Source organism: Dipodomys spectabilis, unplaced genomic scaffold (assembly GCF_019054845.1).
Source record: "Dipodomys spectabilis isolate Male_0828 unplaced genomic scaffold, ASM1905484v1 ptg000069l, whole genome shotgun sequence".
Lineage (NCBI taxonomy): Eukaryota > Metazoa > Chordata > Mammalia > Rodentia > Heteromyidae > Dipodomys > Dipodomys spectabilis.
Genome location: NW_024870746.1, coordinates 4,563,413 through 4,579,565, shown reverse-complemented (window position 1 = coordinate 4,579,565; position 16,153 = coordinate 4,563,413). Strand labels below are relative to the sequence as shown.

The following is a 16,153-nucleotide window of genomic DNA, read 5'->3' as shown; positions in this document are numbered from 1 at the left end:
TAGTTTCTCAACTCTCCAATCAAAAAACTGTAAGACCCATCCTCTCCAAGAAGACTTCCTAAACTGAGTGAATCTTTCTGGTTTAGCTCCTCTCAGTACTCCCTAGGTTAATATCATGACATAAAATGTCAAAGACAGCTGTGCTGAAAATCCCTTCTGCACAGATTTCATCTTCTGTTTTCAACTCTGTCCTTGAGGTGCCTGACTATGTCCACAGACCTCACTTGCAGCATTAGATATCTAGAGTTCAGGCACACAGGCCAGAGCACAGACAAGCATTCAACAAAATTAATGCTTCTGACTTACCAGTGGACTGGGGTCTGCTTGAGAGAAGATGTAGCGCAGAAAAACTGCCAGGTGAGCTGGGTGTGACTTCAGTTTCTCAAGATCCTGGAAGATGATGTCACTCTGGAAGGCAGAAGGATAAGAATGGCTGGAAGGCACAGAGGCAGGAGACAGCAGCACAGTCTGTTCCAGCTTTGCTCCCATGCTTTCCACCTTCCAGGCTTTTTTCAGTCAGGCTTCTTCCCCAATACACTTCTCACAGCTGGTGTGAGTTAAACTGCTTTTAGTCAAGGGCAGCTTGTATGACAGAACGATGATGAAAGGAGAAAACCAGGAAACCGTTACCTCGTTGTTGAAATAACCGGGGTCATAATCTTCCTCTGGGCCAATAATTAAAGGCTTTAAGCTTTGATCTACCGCCTGCAAAGAGAGGTAAGTTGCAGAGATGAGAAGTTACAGAGAACAGAGATTCAACCTTCTCAATGGAAGAAAGCCACACGGGTCTGGTAAACACTGGTACTTCACTACTGTCCCCAAATCTCAGAGCACAGATGCAAGGATTCTACTTGCAGGAAGCCAACTGCTTCTGGGTGGGGCACAGCTGACTTAGGACAGCCTGGTCACATGATATATGAAGATGGGAAGTAAGAGAAAAATGCTCTCTTCCTGTTTGCAAAAGATCTAGGGAGAGAATGTCAGCAACAAAATAACTAAGAGGCTATAACTCCTGCTTGACTGTTGGGTCAGGGACTCTGCTTTTTCCTAAATAGACTACATAGCTACCCTTCTCCCTAAATACACACCCTCTAAATCTGCTGTCTACCACAGTGCTACTCAAAAAGAGTTGTGCACATAGCAAGTACCAGTGGCTTAATAATTTTCAGAGAGACTAAGAGTGGATCTATCTCTCCCTGAATGAAATGAGATGAGGCTGATCTTTCTCAAATACCCCTTGGATTATTACCTTTGCTAAAAAAATCTATGGCAGATCTCCATTACCTATTAAAACCCAAACTCCTAAACCAGGAGCCAGTTGCTCATGCCTGTAATTTTATGAGATCTGAGGCTAGAGGTTAAAAGTCAGCCTGGGCAGACAAGTCCATAAGCCTCTTAACTCCAATTAACTATCAAAAAAGCTGAAAGTGAACCTGTGGCTCAAGTGATAGAGCACTAGCCTTAAGCAAAACACCTCAGGACAGTGCTCAGGCTCTGAGTTTAAGCCTTAGGACTGGCACACTAGCGAGCTTGCGTGTGCACACATACCATACCCCAAATCCCTTAGTTTGCTTCTCTGTTTCTCCCTTATGCTATTTTTTTTGTTTTGTTTTGTTTTTGGTGCCAGTCCTGAGCTCAAATTCAGGGCCTAGCACTCTACCACTTGAGCAACTTCTGGCTTTTTGGTGATTAACTGGAGCTTCCTGAATAGCTAGCATTACAGGCATGAGCCCCTAGCACCCAGCTTCCTAATGCTAGTTTTAATAAAAAATTAATCCTAAGTGACTGCCATTGCTCACCTATGAAAGAGGCTTCATATACATTAACTTTTTAGCTGGTTTCTGTGTAAAAATTTTCTCCTAAAGGTTTCTACAGTTTTCAAAGTCCTGCCTTCCACCGCCAACTATCTCCCACACTCATTTATTCATTTATTTTGTGTTAGTCTTGGGGCTTGAACTCAGGGTTTGGGTGCTGTCTCTGAGCTTTTTTTTTGCCCCCCTCAAAACTAGTGTTCTACCACTTGTGCCACAGCTCCATTTACAGCTTTTTGGGTAGTTAATTGGAGATAGTTTCATAGGCTTTCCTGCCCAGGCTGGCTTTGAACCTTGATCCTCAGACCTCAGCCTCTTGAATAGCTAGGGTTATAGGTGTTAGCAACCAGCACCTGGCTTTTTGCTTTCTGGCAGTGTTGAGTTTAAACTTAGGGCTTTGTGTTTGATAGGCAAGTGCTCTAACAATTGAGTCATACTCCCAGCTACTTTCAAAGCTTTTCCAGCAACTGTATTTTCCCTTCAGCTTAATCTCCCTCATTACCAATGATTCCCCAATAATGGCTGTTCCTGGAGCCCAACTAGCTCACTGTGCTTTCACACAGCCTAGGACACTCTCTTTCCAAGGGATTTTCTTCACAACACTTCTCTGCCTTTTCTGTTTTCTTGGATAATCACTGACTTTATGACAAGAAAGACTAAATCAAAGAAATGACTCTCCTGAATGTATCTCAGAGACTACAGCCTAATACTCCACTTATAACTGAAAAAAGGTAAAGGTAAGAGACTGACTGGCATACTCAAAGCTGCAGGGTTAGGTTAATGGGCTGGACTTGTACTTATTAGACATAGCCCAAGTATTCTCTTCTCCCATAACATCACAGTTTCTTACCCCATTGGGCTCCAGGATGAATTTACATTTGGCTCTACTTGGATCTTTGGTGAAAGGAATCAAAAAGAGAATTTTGTTGTTTGGGTCAAGAATTTTATTTTTATTTGAGTCAAGGTCTCACTATGTAGGCCAGGTTAGCTTCAAACTCTTGATGCCCCTGCCTTAATTTCTGGAGTGCTGGGATTACAGGTGTGTACCACCATGGGCAGGTGAGGGAATGACTATTTAAAAGTCTTTAAAGGGCTGGGAGTGTGGCTTAATGGTAGAGTGCTTGCCTAGTATTCATGAAGCCCTGAGTTTGATTCCCCAGTACCAAATAAACAGAAAAAGCCAGAAGTGGTGCTGTGGCTCAAGTGGTAGAGTGCTAGCCTTGAGCTAAAGAAGCTCAGGGATAGTGCCCAGGCTGGCAAAAAATTTTAAAAAGTCTTTAAAAATAAACATTTTAGAATTGTGTCACAGAAAATAAAGAGTACAGACAGGCATTGGTGGCTGATACCTGTAATCCTAGCTACTCAGGAGGCTGAGATCTGAGGATCATGGTTCAAAGCCATCTGGGCAGAGTGAGACTCATATTGCTAATAAACTATTCAGAAAAAGCTGGAAGTGGTGCTATGGCTCAAGTGGTAGAGCTCTAGCCTTGAGCACACAGAGGCTCAGGGACAGCAACCAGGTCCTTAATTTCAGGCCCGGCAAAAAAAGAAAAAAAAGAAAAAAAAAAGAGTAACCTATACTTCTATTCTCCCGCAGCTAACCATATTATAGACAGAATAGGTTTTCTCTTATTTTCTTACTAATATATATTATTAATAGTTATTGGAACTATATTTGCTCTTACTACACAAAAGTTGTAGTTTAGTTTTTGGAGAGTAAAAAAATTCAAAGGAGGAGAAAAGGGACTCATTTCCTCCATCCCTGCCCTAGTTAACCAAGTAAAGAACCTTTCTAACAGGATGTATGCCCAACACCCTCAGCATCCCCAACTTGGTTTTTAAGATCTAAAAAAGGAGAGGTAGGAGTAGACATGCAGTTTAGAAATGAAGAGACACGAGAGGATGTCCCACTTTCATCCTCAAGCCACTATTTCTGCTCCTTAGAGAAAAAAACTAACAGCTTCTCAAGTATTCTTCCAGAAGAAATCTCACAAAGGAGAATTCTCCTCTCCACCCCCCCCCCTTTTTAAATGTATATAGAGGCTTTCTGTCTACACTGTTTCATTCACATCTATCTAGGAAGAACTTCACAAAATTCGAATTCACATTTACATTGCATTTATAGTGAGAAATAGGTTTTATTTTTATTTAAAAAAAAATTTTTTTTTGATCTTGTCGTGGGGCTTGAACTCTGGGCCTAGGCGCTGTCCCTCAGCTCTTCAGCTCAAGGCTAGCGCTCTACCACTTGAGCCACAGCGTCACTTCCCGCTTTTTTCTTTTTGCTTATGTGGTGCTGAGGAATCGAACCCAGGGCCTCATGCATGCAAGGCAAGAAGTGCTCTACCACTGAGCCACCTTCCCAGCACCTGAGAAATAGGTTTTAAAATTAATTTAAATTTTAAAAAGTGGGTAAGTTTAAGGGAAAAAATTAGGTTATTTAAGCAATTAGCTATGGGTAAAAAAAAATTATGCTGGTAATTTTAAGTGCTACTTTAAATAGTGTGATAACAGCAATTGCCATTATTTTCTAGTAATGTGGTCTCTTCTGTTTGCATGAAGACACACAATTCACCGGCTGTCAAGGCAGGCCATTCCATTGCTAGGCAACACAGATTCTTTGCAGCTTTTGGTCTGAGCCAAAATCTGTCTTTCTGAAACAGCTCTGGACTTAGTTCTACCCTTGAGTGGAGAGGTTTTCAAATCAGATCTTTAGAACCCTTTGGCTCCATGAAGAACCTTTGAAGATATAGATGGGTTAGATGAGTGGACTGTTGATAAGAAAGATCTCAGTCTAGGCATTGACACACAGTGAGACCTAAGGAGGATACTCTTAGGGAGGAACACAAAGGTGCAATGCCTCTGTGCCTCTGATCATATAAAATAATATTTACTGAAATGAATTCCAAGACATGGAAAAAAGAAAGAAAGATTTCAGGAGCACCAAAACATTTATTTTTTATATTAGACTTCCAAATAATAAGGTTTTGTTTGAGGAAAAGATGTTGATAAGGAAAAAGAACACTGAAGATTAGTATTTTAGAGATACTAGCTCCTATATGAATCAGCCACTAAAACAAAGACCAGCTGTCTGCTTCTTAGCTATCATGTTCCCTACAGCTATATCCACTGAGTCTTCACATAGAACCTGAGTTCACCCGACTTCCATATTCCTATTGATAGTAGGTTCTTTCTTTGCTATTTGTTCTCTTAGTGGCTGTTCTCAAAGTGACTATTTCAAATTGTGTTGCCCAAATAGAGTTTGATCTGACTACTCAAGACTATGTACTGGCAGTAAGCCTCCAGATTGTAGTTCTGAAAAGGGGAAAGAAATATTGCAAGGTGATTCCAATTACTTACTTGGTCACTGGATGGGGGGACTGGTGCATCTGAGCCCTGCCGCCTGTGGTGCTGGGCAATCCTGGCCATGATCACAGGGGAGGTTCGAGGACTGTCTAGTCCAGGGTCTGACAGTACTGAGTTCCGATTCATCAATGACTAGAAGAACAGAGAATTCTGTGAGAATGAACCTTGTCGACAAGACTCACTGAAAGTCAGCTTACTTAGTAATGAAAATCATGTTTCCATTATACCGTATTTTTGATTCTATATATCTTATTTGATCCTCACAATATTCCTTAAGTAGACATTATTATCTGTCCCACTTTTCATATAAAGAACTAAGACTCAGAAAAGTTATGAAGCTTGAGTTCATAATGTATATACTGGATTCAATCCAAAAAGTCTCAATCCATAGCCTATACTCTTCATCATCAACAAATAATGTGAGTGATAAGATTATTTAGGCTTACCATTACTATCTCATCTTACTCATTTTCTTCCTACCTGACAGGAGCAGTCAGGAAATAAAATTCTGTTATCTAAACATTTTTTTCCTTTTCTTTTTGGGGGCATTGGGATTTAAACTCAGAGTCTTCGTTTTGGTGCGCTACCACCTGAGCCAACCCTCCAGCCTAAACACTAGGAATTAAAATGTTTCAACTACATATTCACATAATCTGGCTAAGTAAATGCTCTGCTGATGTCATCACATTTCTTCTACTCGTGTGTGTGTGTGTGTGTGTGTGTGTGTGTGTGTGTGTGTGTGTGTGTGTGTGTGTGTGTGTGTGTGTGTGTGTGTGTGTGTGTGTGTGTGTGTGTGTGTGTGTGTGTGTGTGTGTGTGTGTGTGTACACGAGTGCGCCTGTCCTGGGGCTTGAGCTCAGGGCCTAAGTTCTCTCCCTGAGCTTCTCTTTTTTTTTTTTTTTTTTTTTATAGTTATCAGATGCACATTTTATTTTTTTTTTTGTGCATGGTCTATTTTTATTTATTTTTAATTTTTTATTGTAAAGATACTATACAGAGGGTTACAGTTACATGAGTAAGGTAATGAGTACACTTCCTCTTTTTTTTTTTTTTTTTTTTTTGAGTTCGGTCGTGGGGCCTGAACTCTGGGCCTGGGCGCTGTCCCTCATCTCTTCAGCTCAAGGCTAGCGCTCTACCACTTGAGCCACAGTGCCACTTCCGGCTTTTTCTTTTTGCTTATGTGGTGCTAAGGAATCGAACCCATTGCCTCTGGCATGCAAAGCAAGCGCTTTACCACTGAGCCACCCTCCCAGCAGTACACTTCCTCTTGAGCATTGTTATCCCCTCCATTATCCCCCTACCATCCCTTCCCTCCCTACCTTCCCCGAGGTTCTTTTTTTTTTTTAATTGTGGTTAAGTGATTACATAATTTCCCAAATTTCACAGTACTGTGGAATAATGATGCTCATTTAAAGTCACAAGTTCATTCTAACTTTCCTGTAGCAAATTGTCTATTACAGTCTATAACATATAACGGTGTATACTATACACCATACATGTGATCAGCAGCATGGGGATATTTAGTAGTGGTTCGACCAGATGAGTGGGAGTTCTTTGTTTCTTAAGCCTGAGCTTCTCTTGCTCTAGCTACTGCTCTACCACCTAAGCCACAATTAAATTTCCAGCTTTTTTTTTGGATCTTACTTGAAGGGTTGCACAAACTTTCCTGTACAGGCTGACTTCAAACCACCATCCTCAGATCTTAGCCTTCTGAGTAGGTAGGAATACGGGTGTAAGCCACCAGCACCCAGCAGAGACTACCACTTTTGATGAGGTTGGTTTCATTAATCTAAGATGTTATTTCAAACTATACAGACATGTTTTAAGTCCTGCTTCTTTAGTCTCAAAGGTCTATGACTAATGATAAAATACAAGCCAGATTTTGCAATCTAGTATATATGATAAATTTGAACACTCTTTTTTGGAACCCACAGCATAAGTAACTAAATCTTTGGAACAGGAACAGCAAAGGGGTTAAAGGCCTACGTGTGGCCAGTGAGTCTCAGGAGCTGAGGGTAAGGGACCCTCCTGATGGTACTCACTTCACTGATAGAAGGAATGCGTTCTGTCCCAGAGTCCAAGCCACCATCTGCCTCCTGGTAATCCAGAGAGAAACGGCCTAAGGAAAAAAAAGAATTTAGATAGAAAGGAAGGAGCTCAAGCCTAAGGGAAACAAGAACACTTATTCTGGTCACTTGTATATAAGAACAGGAAAATGAAGCAATGCCTTCCTTTTTCTTGCCAGTTTTTCTTCAGCTCTCTCATGTTGCTACCACTAGACTCTCCCAGCATACTACCTTCCACTCTTACCATATCTGCCTTTCACCTACCTCACCCCTATACACAGGGCATGTATCCTCTTGATGTTAAAGACTGGAGTTCTACCTCACAATTATTCTCAATCCTAAACCTATCCATCCCCAACCCTCTTTTAGTCACTATCCCTTCTCACAAGTTGAGCACCCAAGAGCCAGGTGCAACTAGGCAGGCTGCTGTCTCGACCATAGTCATCTGGTACCTTCCTGGTCCTTTCATCCAGTGTTGTTAGTTAGCTGGTTATTTCAACTGCTTCCACTGGCCCATTATTCTGTTTCCCTAAGGACAGATACTATGTATTTTCTTTCTCACAATCTGTCCCATGGAAGATGACAATAAATAAAAAGCTGGAATAGAGCTATATGCCAGAGAAAAAAGAGGTGATGGGGACTCACCTTCTGATGGTCTCTGGCTGCTGTCACCATAGAGTGGAAGTATGTCCTAAAAGAGAAAGGCCCAGAGGGAGGGCAAATTCTGTGAGCCTCTTTCTCCTTTTTCCCTCCACCAATCAGAGCCGTATTTTCTTATAGTTAGTGATCATTGCCTCAAAAATGCATTAGAATAAATATTGCTCTAAGTGTACAGTATGAGAGAATGGTGACCCCTAATGGTGAGAAGGGAACTTAACCACTGGTAAAATGCAAAAATCTCACTTCTCAAAGCATTTATTGCCTTATTTGGGGTAGATATAGGAAAAAACTTCTTAAGGATTAGAGAATGCCAAAAGCTCAAGCAGTCATTGAGGAAAGCTGTGTAAGATATACCCCTAGAATCTTGAGAAGAATAGGTGTCAGTTTGGAGCTGACTGCCCTAGACATGTCAAAGAAGTAAGACTGATAGTACTTTATTATGTACAAAGCACACTCTTATACTGTGGTTAATCTTTCAGCAAATGAGTGACAAATAATACTCTCATAAGTGAGGAAATAGAAGCTTAGATCTTCATTTGCCCAAGCTACACAGTAGGTCAACTCTAAAACCACGGTAGGAGCCCAGATCTCCAGATTCTAAGCTCAGTGTCTCAGATCCATTATTTTATGAATACATGGATATCAACGGTGGTGGCAGCAGCAGCAGTAAACATGCACTGGCTCCTGTGACAAGGGTGTGCTTCAATTATGACAATACCCTAGTAATTGTATCTCTATAGTGATCTCCATTTTGTAAATGAGGAAAGTGAGATTTAGTAACTTGCCCAAGAATCTTAAAACTGGTGGGAACTAGTGCTAGGTTTTAAATCTAGATGGTCCATGTCCACAACGTGAATTGTCCCTTGGAAAATGAATGTTTTAAATTTACTTCCCCAATTTTTTTATTTGAGTGATCTAAAAAAAGAAAGTAGATATGCCTTAAATAATTTTCTGTTGGTCTGGGCAAATACTGTTCTCCTAAAGACTGTTTCTTCAAAGCTACTTCAGTATTTCTCCAAAGAACTGAGGCTCGATAGACACAAGATGCCAATAGTAGACTCAGAAGAGAACACATAAAGAACCCTCCTCCCTAGAATTTTCCACAAAGTGTGGCTAGCTGTTATGGTGCATTCCCTCTCAACTAACTAGGGATCCTTTACATGAGGTGATTTTTATGCTAGTATTTCTTTGAGAAGACCCATTATTTAAAGGATAATGTGGTAGGAAAAGCTACCAGATGAGTAAAAATTAGGGTAGGAATACATTAATTATGAAGAAACAGCCCAGAAGAGAAGGATAGCTAGAAGACTAAAATTGTTAATCTTTATTTTGTATTTGTTCTTTTCATTGCAATTAGAAGTTCTAGAAGTACAAGAAGCAGACTTTTTCTTCACATAATATTCTAGGTTTCAGGATATGCTGAGCCTCTTTGGTGTTAAATACTCTAAGAACCACTAACTTTTTCCTTTATAAAATACTAACACTTACTATCTAAGCCTGAGGTCCTGCCATGACTCAGAAAGCCTTCTGTCTGTCCTTGCTTTCTTCTTCTGTCTACACCCAGTCCAACTGCATAGTGCCTTTCCTAGACCTATGCCTACCATCACTCACCACTAAGCCACCAGTCTCCTGCTGGATCTTCAGCTGTAACTGAGTGACTCGTCGCCGGGCACCTTCGATCTGCTCTTCCAGCAGGCTGGCAGGGTTCCGGCTATACACCTCACAGATACGCTAGGGAGGGGGTGAGGAGGAAAAGGAGGAGGGGAAAAGGCAGAGGGTGGTTAGTAGAAAATGGATGACTCATCAGGGAAGGAAAACAGGTAGTTATTCCGAAACAAAGAGTAGAGAGAAGCTCTGCCTGCTAGAAGATGCACAGTATTTCACCACCATTTAGGATCGGAAAAGATAGGTGATGAGAAACAGAACACATGAGACAGCAGGAGAAAGAAAACAACACAAAAGCCTGCCCTACTCTAACCTTAGGGCTTGGCCTAAGTCCTAATATCCTAAATGAAGTCTTCCTCAACTCTTACTCAAGTGTGAAATATTAAACTGTCTAAACAGTATACAAAAAGTGCTATAGAGGAAATGAACAATAAAACCAGACCAGAGTAGAAAGATGCCTGACCAGAACAGTTGGTCTTCCTGCCCAACCATCAGAAAGAAAGCTTCTGGACAGCAGGTACCACCTCATCCCTTGTTTCACATTGCTTACACCATGGGAGTAGAGTAGAGCACAGGGGCTTGGGGAGAATGAATTTGAATTGTGGTACTTCCACTTACAATATAGACTTGGGCAAGCTTAAATACATCCTCACCAATAAAATGGAGAAGATAGTATCTGCCTCATGGGATGGTTATTAAGATCTGGATGGGATTATGTAAAGTATTTAGCAAATATATAGCACATAGTTACACACTTGAAAATATGGCAGCTATTAATATTTTACCACAAAAATACTTGATAAATCTTGCTGGTTAAATAGATAAAGATGTTGGGCACATATGTTAGCTAAGCTCATTTGAGATATCCTGCTACCTGATGACAACCTTATGAAAATTTCTTATGTGTTTTATCTTTTCCAAACCTATCAAGCCCCAACCCTGCCCTCAATCCCAGCAGATAATATCATCTGGTAAGAACTTTCTCAGCTTTACTCACTTCAAAGCATCTGCAGCTGTCTCTCTGTCTCAGGAGAGAAACTGCCTAAATAATTTACAAAGTGAGTCCCTCCAGGTATTTTGGATACTTCCTGGACACTGTTCACTTATGTTCAAAGTCCGCTTTTCTTCAATAACGCCTTCCTTACTCTACAAAAATGTTCAAGTTCCACGACTGAAAACAAAACCACAACAAAGCCCTTTCCACAAACTCAAGATTATTTTTCAAATCACTGCCCTGTTTTTTCTTCCCTTCTTTTGTCACCAAATATTTCAAAACAGTAGCCTATATCTTTAGAACTTTTTCCCTACCCCATTCTTTGCCTTCTAGTCATTCAGCCAGCATTTGTAGCCAAATGTCTTCCCCATTATTTCAAACAGCTACTCTTTCAAAGATAAAACGTAATAGCAAATGCTATACTATGTGCCACAAAAACACCTATGTTCGTCTGTTCTCAGCTCTCACTTCTCTCCTCTTCTCTTTACACTGGTGCCGTGGGTGATCTCTTCAGGACAGTGTCAATGATTACCTTCAGACTGAAGACATCTGAATTTCTTTTTAACTTCAGCCCTGTCATATCCATATGCCCAGAGGACAGTCTATCTGAATATCTCATGGTCTGTCCAAGTCAATAGCTCCAAAACTGACCTTCATTATTTTCCCCTAAGCTCTGCTCCTCTATTATCTTGTTATATCAATGGCATCATTATTCTAACCAAGTACCCACAGGGCCTTTCATTACCAGCTGGTAAGTTTCTCTGATTTGATCTCTGAGAGGCCCTCTATTGTAATCCCTTCATTTTCATTGTATCTCCTCCAGTTCTTGTTAAATCTTTATCTTTTACATACCACAGCCTTCTAGATTTCCTTACGTCATTTTATTTAACACATTTCTCCAAAGAACACTGATTTGAAAATGTGATCAGTCCATTACACAGAGTCCTTTAATTTCCACTGCTTTCAAACAAACTCCAAACTCCTATTTATTGCCAAATTACTTTCCAACCACCACCACTCCTACTGCTAGTTTCAATGTTCTAGGCATAGCAGACTGAATCAAACTCAAGCATCACCTCATGAAACCTTCTGATAACTGAATAAATAATTATTCCTTCTTTTGCACTGTTACAACATTTTTGTTATCGTTGTTAGTCATAGGGTTTGAACTCTGGGCCTGGGCGCTGTCCCTGAGTTCTTCAGCTCAGGCACCACTTCTGTTGGTTAACTGGAGATAAGAGTGTCATGGACTTTCCTGCCCAGGCTACTTTTGAACTATGATCCTTAGATCTCAGCCTCCTAAATAGCTAGGATTACAGAGGCTTTAGATTTTTTTAAAAATTATAATTGAGCCAGGCGCCAGTAGCCATGCCTATAATCCTATCTACTAAGGAGGCTGAGAGCTGAGGATTGTGGTTTGAAGCCAATCTGGACAGGAAAGTCTAACACACTCTTAACTCCAATTAATTCCCCATACACACCAAAAAAAAAAAAAAAAAAAAGCCTGAAATGGAGCTGTGGTTCAAATGGTAGAGCATTAGCTTTGAGTAAAAAAAAAGCTCGAGGACAGTGTTCTGGCTATGAGTTCAAGCCCCAGGACCGACACCTCCCCCCTCCACCGAATATATGTACATATGTATATGTGTATATATATATATGTATTACATATACATATCGTTGAGATAAAATTCATATATAAGCTCCTTATTTAAAATACGTAATTCAGTGGATTTTTTTTGTCAGTTGTGGGTCTTGAACTCTGGGCCTGGTTGCTGTCCCTGAGCTCTTCAGCTCAAGGCTAGTGCTCTACCACTTGAGCCACAGCACCACTTCTGGTTTTCTGGTGGTCAATTGGAGATAAGAGTCTCATGGACTTTCCTGCCTGGAGTTGGCTTTGAACCATGATCCTCAAATGTCACCCTCCTAAATAGCTAGGATTACAGGTGTGAGCCACAGGAGCCTGGCCTAATTCAGCACTTTTTTAGTATATTTCCACAGTTGTGCAATCATGTCTATTATCAAATTCTGGAACATTTACATCACCTCAATAAGAAAGCTGTTACCTGTAAGCAGAGACTGCTAATTTCTCCTTTCTTTCACTCTCTAGTACCACTAATCAATTTTCTATAACCAAGAATCTGACTACATAAGAGTCAATATTTATATTTGTATATAAAAGAGTCAATTTACAGACTGTGCTTGGCTCTTGGCTGTTTTCAGGATTCATTCATGTTGTAGCATGTATCAGTACTTTATTTCTTTTTTTTTTTTTTCGGTCTCTTGTGGGGCTTAAACTCTGGGCCTGCACGCTGTCCCTGAGCTCTTCAGCTTAAGGCGAGAGCTCTACCACTTGAGCCACAGCACCAATTCCGGTTTTCTAGTGGTTAATTGGAGATAAGAGTCTCACAGACTTTCCTACTTCCCTGCCCAGGCAGGCTTTGAACTGTGATCCTCATATCTCAGCCTCCTGAGTAGCTAGGATTATAGGCATGCGCCACTGGCCCTTGGTTCTTTATTCCTTTTTTGTTTTTTTGTCATCGGTCATGGGGCTTGAACTCTGGGTCTGGGTGCTGTCCCTCAGCTCTTCAGCTCAAGACAAGCATTCTACCACTTTTCTGGTGGTTAATTGGAGATAAGAGTCTCACAGACTTTCCTACTTTCCTGCCCGGCTAGGAGTGAGCTACTAGCACCTGGCCTCTTTATTCCTTTTTATGGCTGAATAATAGCCCAGTGTGTGGACATGCCACATTTTGCTTTTCTATTCAGTTTGTAGACTTTGGGCTGGTTCTATTTTTCGCTATAATAAGGCTGTATGAATGATCATGTGGAAGTTTTTGTGTAAAAATATGCTTTAATTCTTTTGGGAATGTATCTAGAAGTGGATATACTGGGTCAGATAGTATCTGTGTTAAGCATTTCCAGGAAATGTCTGTTTTCCAGTATGACTGCAATATTTGACATTACCACCATGAGGAGTAGATATGAATCAGTGACTATGCAGACAAATTAATAAACAAGTATTTCTTAGATTTTTCTACCTCCTTTAACAACACTCAGCATTTTCCAGTATTTGGCTATAGCCATTCTATGGTAAGAAATGTATCTTGTCATTTTGGTGAGCATAATCCTTGTGTGCATAACAAGTGAATGCTTATTGGCCACTTAAATGACTTCTTTAGAGAACTTTTTATTAAAATTCTTTAACTTTTTTTATGTATAATCATGAGTGTTTATTTAGAACAAAGCTTGTAACAAATATCCTAAAAATCAATTTAAAAAACAATGTTTTGTATTAATGGACATCCTAAAGTTTTGTTTTTTAGAGGGCTGAGGGTCAAACACAGGACCTTCGTACATGCTAGACAAACACTACCACTGAGTTACATCACTAACACTTAACAAGTTTTTAATTGAGTTGTCTTTTTACTGCTGAATTCTAAGAGTCCTTTATGTATTCTGGTAATTAGACCTTTAACAAATATATGATCTATAAATTGTTCTTCTATTCTGTAGGCTGTCCTTTTACTTTGTGTGTGTGTATGTGTGTGTGTGTGTGTGTGCTGGTCCTAAGGCTTAAACTCAGGGCCTGAGCGTTGTTCTTGAGCTTTTTTGCTCATGCTAGCACTCTAACACTTGAACCACAGCTCCACTTATGGCTTTTTGGGTAGTTTAGTGGAGATAAAAAGCCTCATGGATTTTCTTGCCTGGGCTGGCTTTGAATCGTGATCCTCAGAGCTCAGCGTCCTAAGTAGCTAGAATTACAGGTGTGAGCCACTGGTGCCTGGCTTAATTTCTTGATATTGTCTCTTCATGCACAATGTTGTAATTTAAGATTATCAATATTTGTAGGTTGTGCTTTTATTTATTTAACTTTTTGCATGCCCATACTGGCCTTAAACTTTGGGCCTCACTCTTATCATTCAGCCTTTTTACTCAACAGCTGGCACTCTACCATTTAAGACATGCTTCCAGTTTTGGTTTTTTGCTGGTTAACTGGAGACAAGACTCTCACAGATTTGTGAACCTGAGATGGCTTCAAAGATTTTGTGTTTAGTGTCATATCAAAGAAACCATTGCTAATCCAAGGTGATAAAAGATTTATATCTCTTTTCTTCTAAGAGTTTCATAAATAATTTTAGTTCTTACATTTAAGTCTTTGATCCATTTTGAGTTAAATTTTGCTAAGTGAGTGGAACAGGGGTCCAAATTCATTCTTTGCATGTAGATATCCAGTTGTCACAGCACCATGTGTCAAAAAGACTATTCTTTCTCCACTGAATTGTCTTGGCACCTTTGTTGAAAAAAATCAATTGACCATAGATGTATGGATTCATTTCTAAACTCTAATTCTATTCTATTGACTCATAGTCTATCCTTCTATCAGTACCATTAGCACTGATTAGTCTATGTCAATATATAACTATCAGCATTTTCCTAGCCCCAAGTTTTACTTTTAAGGTTTTACTGTGATTGGAGATAGTCTGTAAATTAAGTTGTACATTCTGGAAAACTGCTCTATTATAGTATTATTTCACTAAGACAATGGCCTGTTTACCATTAGCAGTGACCTCACCTGTAATTCTTTTTCCTCCTGCCTCAGCATATTCCTGAGGATCTGGGTAGCATGTTTTTGAACTTCAGGATCCTAGAATAGAAAAATATAGTAACGGTAAGACTTAACTGTTTTAGATTTGCTAATTCCTGGACAAGAAATGATCTAAGAGTAGAATCTGAGTCCCAAGCACATTGTGTATAACATTTAGTACATTGCTGGAATGCAGTAAACATAAAGTCTTATTTTGACTTTATTCCTGAACTTCCCTGAAACTTTGGCTGTAATCACCTTTGATATCAAATTTCCAACTTCTCTACAGACTTGCTGGCTTGGCCTTCTTACCAATCAGAAAATCCTACTTCTTATATCTTACCTATCTGTTTCCTGTCCTCTTTTGACCCTTTTCTGATTCCTTTCCTCTATGGACTGGGCTTCATATCCCACTCCTTCAGGTAGTCCTCTTTCTCTAGGAAGCCATTCCCCTATCCTTGAATTCACAACACACCATGCTAACATTAACTGGCTACAGTCTCTACTGGATGCCTATGTCCATGCCCGGAAAAGGCACTCTCTCCTATCAGGAACATTCTCAGAGGGCCTCTAGAAGACCTTCCACACATTTAGCGAACACACTGAATGTTATCTGATAAATCTTCCCAAGTATTTATGGGGGAGGAGAGTATTAAGGCATGGAACATCCTGTACAATAGGATGTTCTCATCTCTTTGGTGGTGTTCATGTTTTCTTATGAAACCCTACTTAATTTAATCTTCACTGGGTAGCTTCTTCAAAGGGACTCTAAAGTGAAGAGAAGGAGCCAAGAAACCCATTACCTGCAGAGGTTTGGGTCCTGTGATGCGTTGTGGAGGTGGCAGGGGTGGAGGAGGTGGTGGTGGTGGAACTGCAGGAGTAATTCGAGGAGCTCCTGCCAGGGATGGGTCCTGTTGCAGCCCAGAGACACCAACAGATGAAGGTGAAGAGCCCAGGAGGGTCAGTGCAACATAGGCACCAGCTGGAGAGAACAAAGAGAAGCTCTCTTT

The 16,153-nt window shown here is 40.3% G+C and overlaps 1 protein-coding gene across 8 annotated transcripts in view; it reads right to left on the bottom strand.

Annotated features, from left to right (window-relative positions):
* Window positions 1-16,153, bottom strand: part of Arhgef11 (Rho guanine nucleotide exchange factor 11) — a 105,180-nt gene that overhangs the window by 27,518 nt on the left and 61,509 nt on the right. For 5 of the 8 annotated variants that reach the window (XM_042681691.1, XM_042681692.1, XM_042681694.1 and 2 more), the window contains exons 6-13: window positions 15,947-16,125; window positions 15,132-15,203; window positions 9,511-9,630; window positions 7,885-7,930; window positions 7,216-7,292; window positions 5,169-5,306; window positions 631-705; window positions 307-408 (exon numbers count right to left, since the gene is read on the bottom strand). In XM_042681691.1, coding sequence (XP_042537625.1) covers window positions 307-408; window positions 631-705; window positions 5,169-5,306; window positions 7,216-7,292; window positions 7,885-7,930; window positions 9,511-9,630; window positions 15,132-15,203; window positions 15,947-16,125 — 809 coding nt within the window. The remainder of the gene's footprint in view (window positions 1-306; window positions 409-630; window positions 706-5,168; window positions 5,307-7,215; window positions 7,293-7,884; window positions 7,931-9,510; window positions 9,631-15,131; window positions 15,204-15,946; window positions 16,126-16,153) is intronic. The other 3 variants (XM_042681696.1, XM_042681699.1, XM_042681698.1) reach the window with 1 other exon arrangement.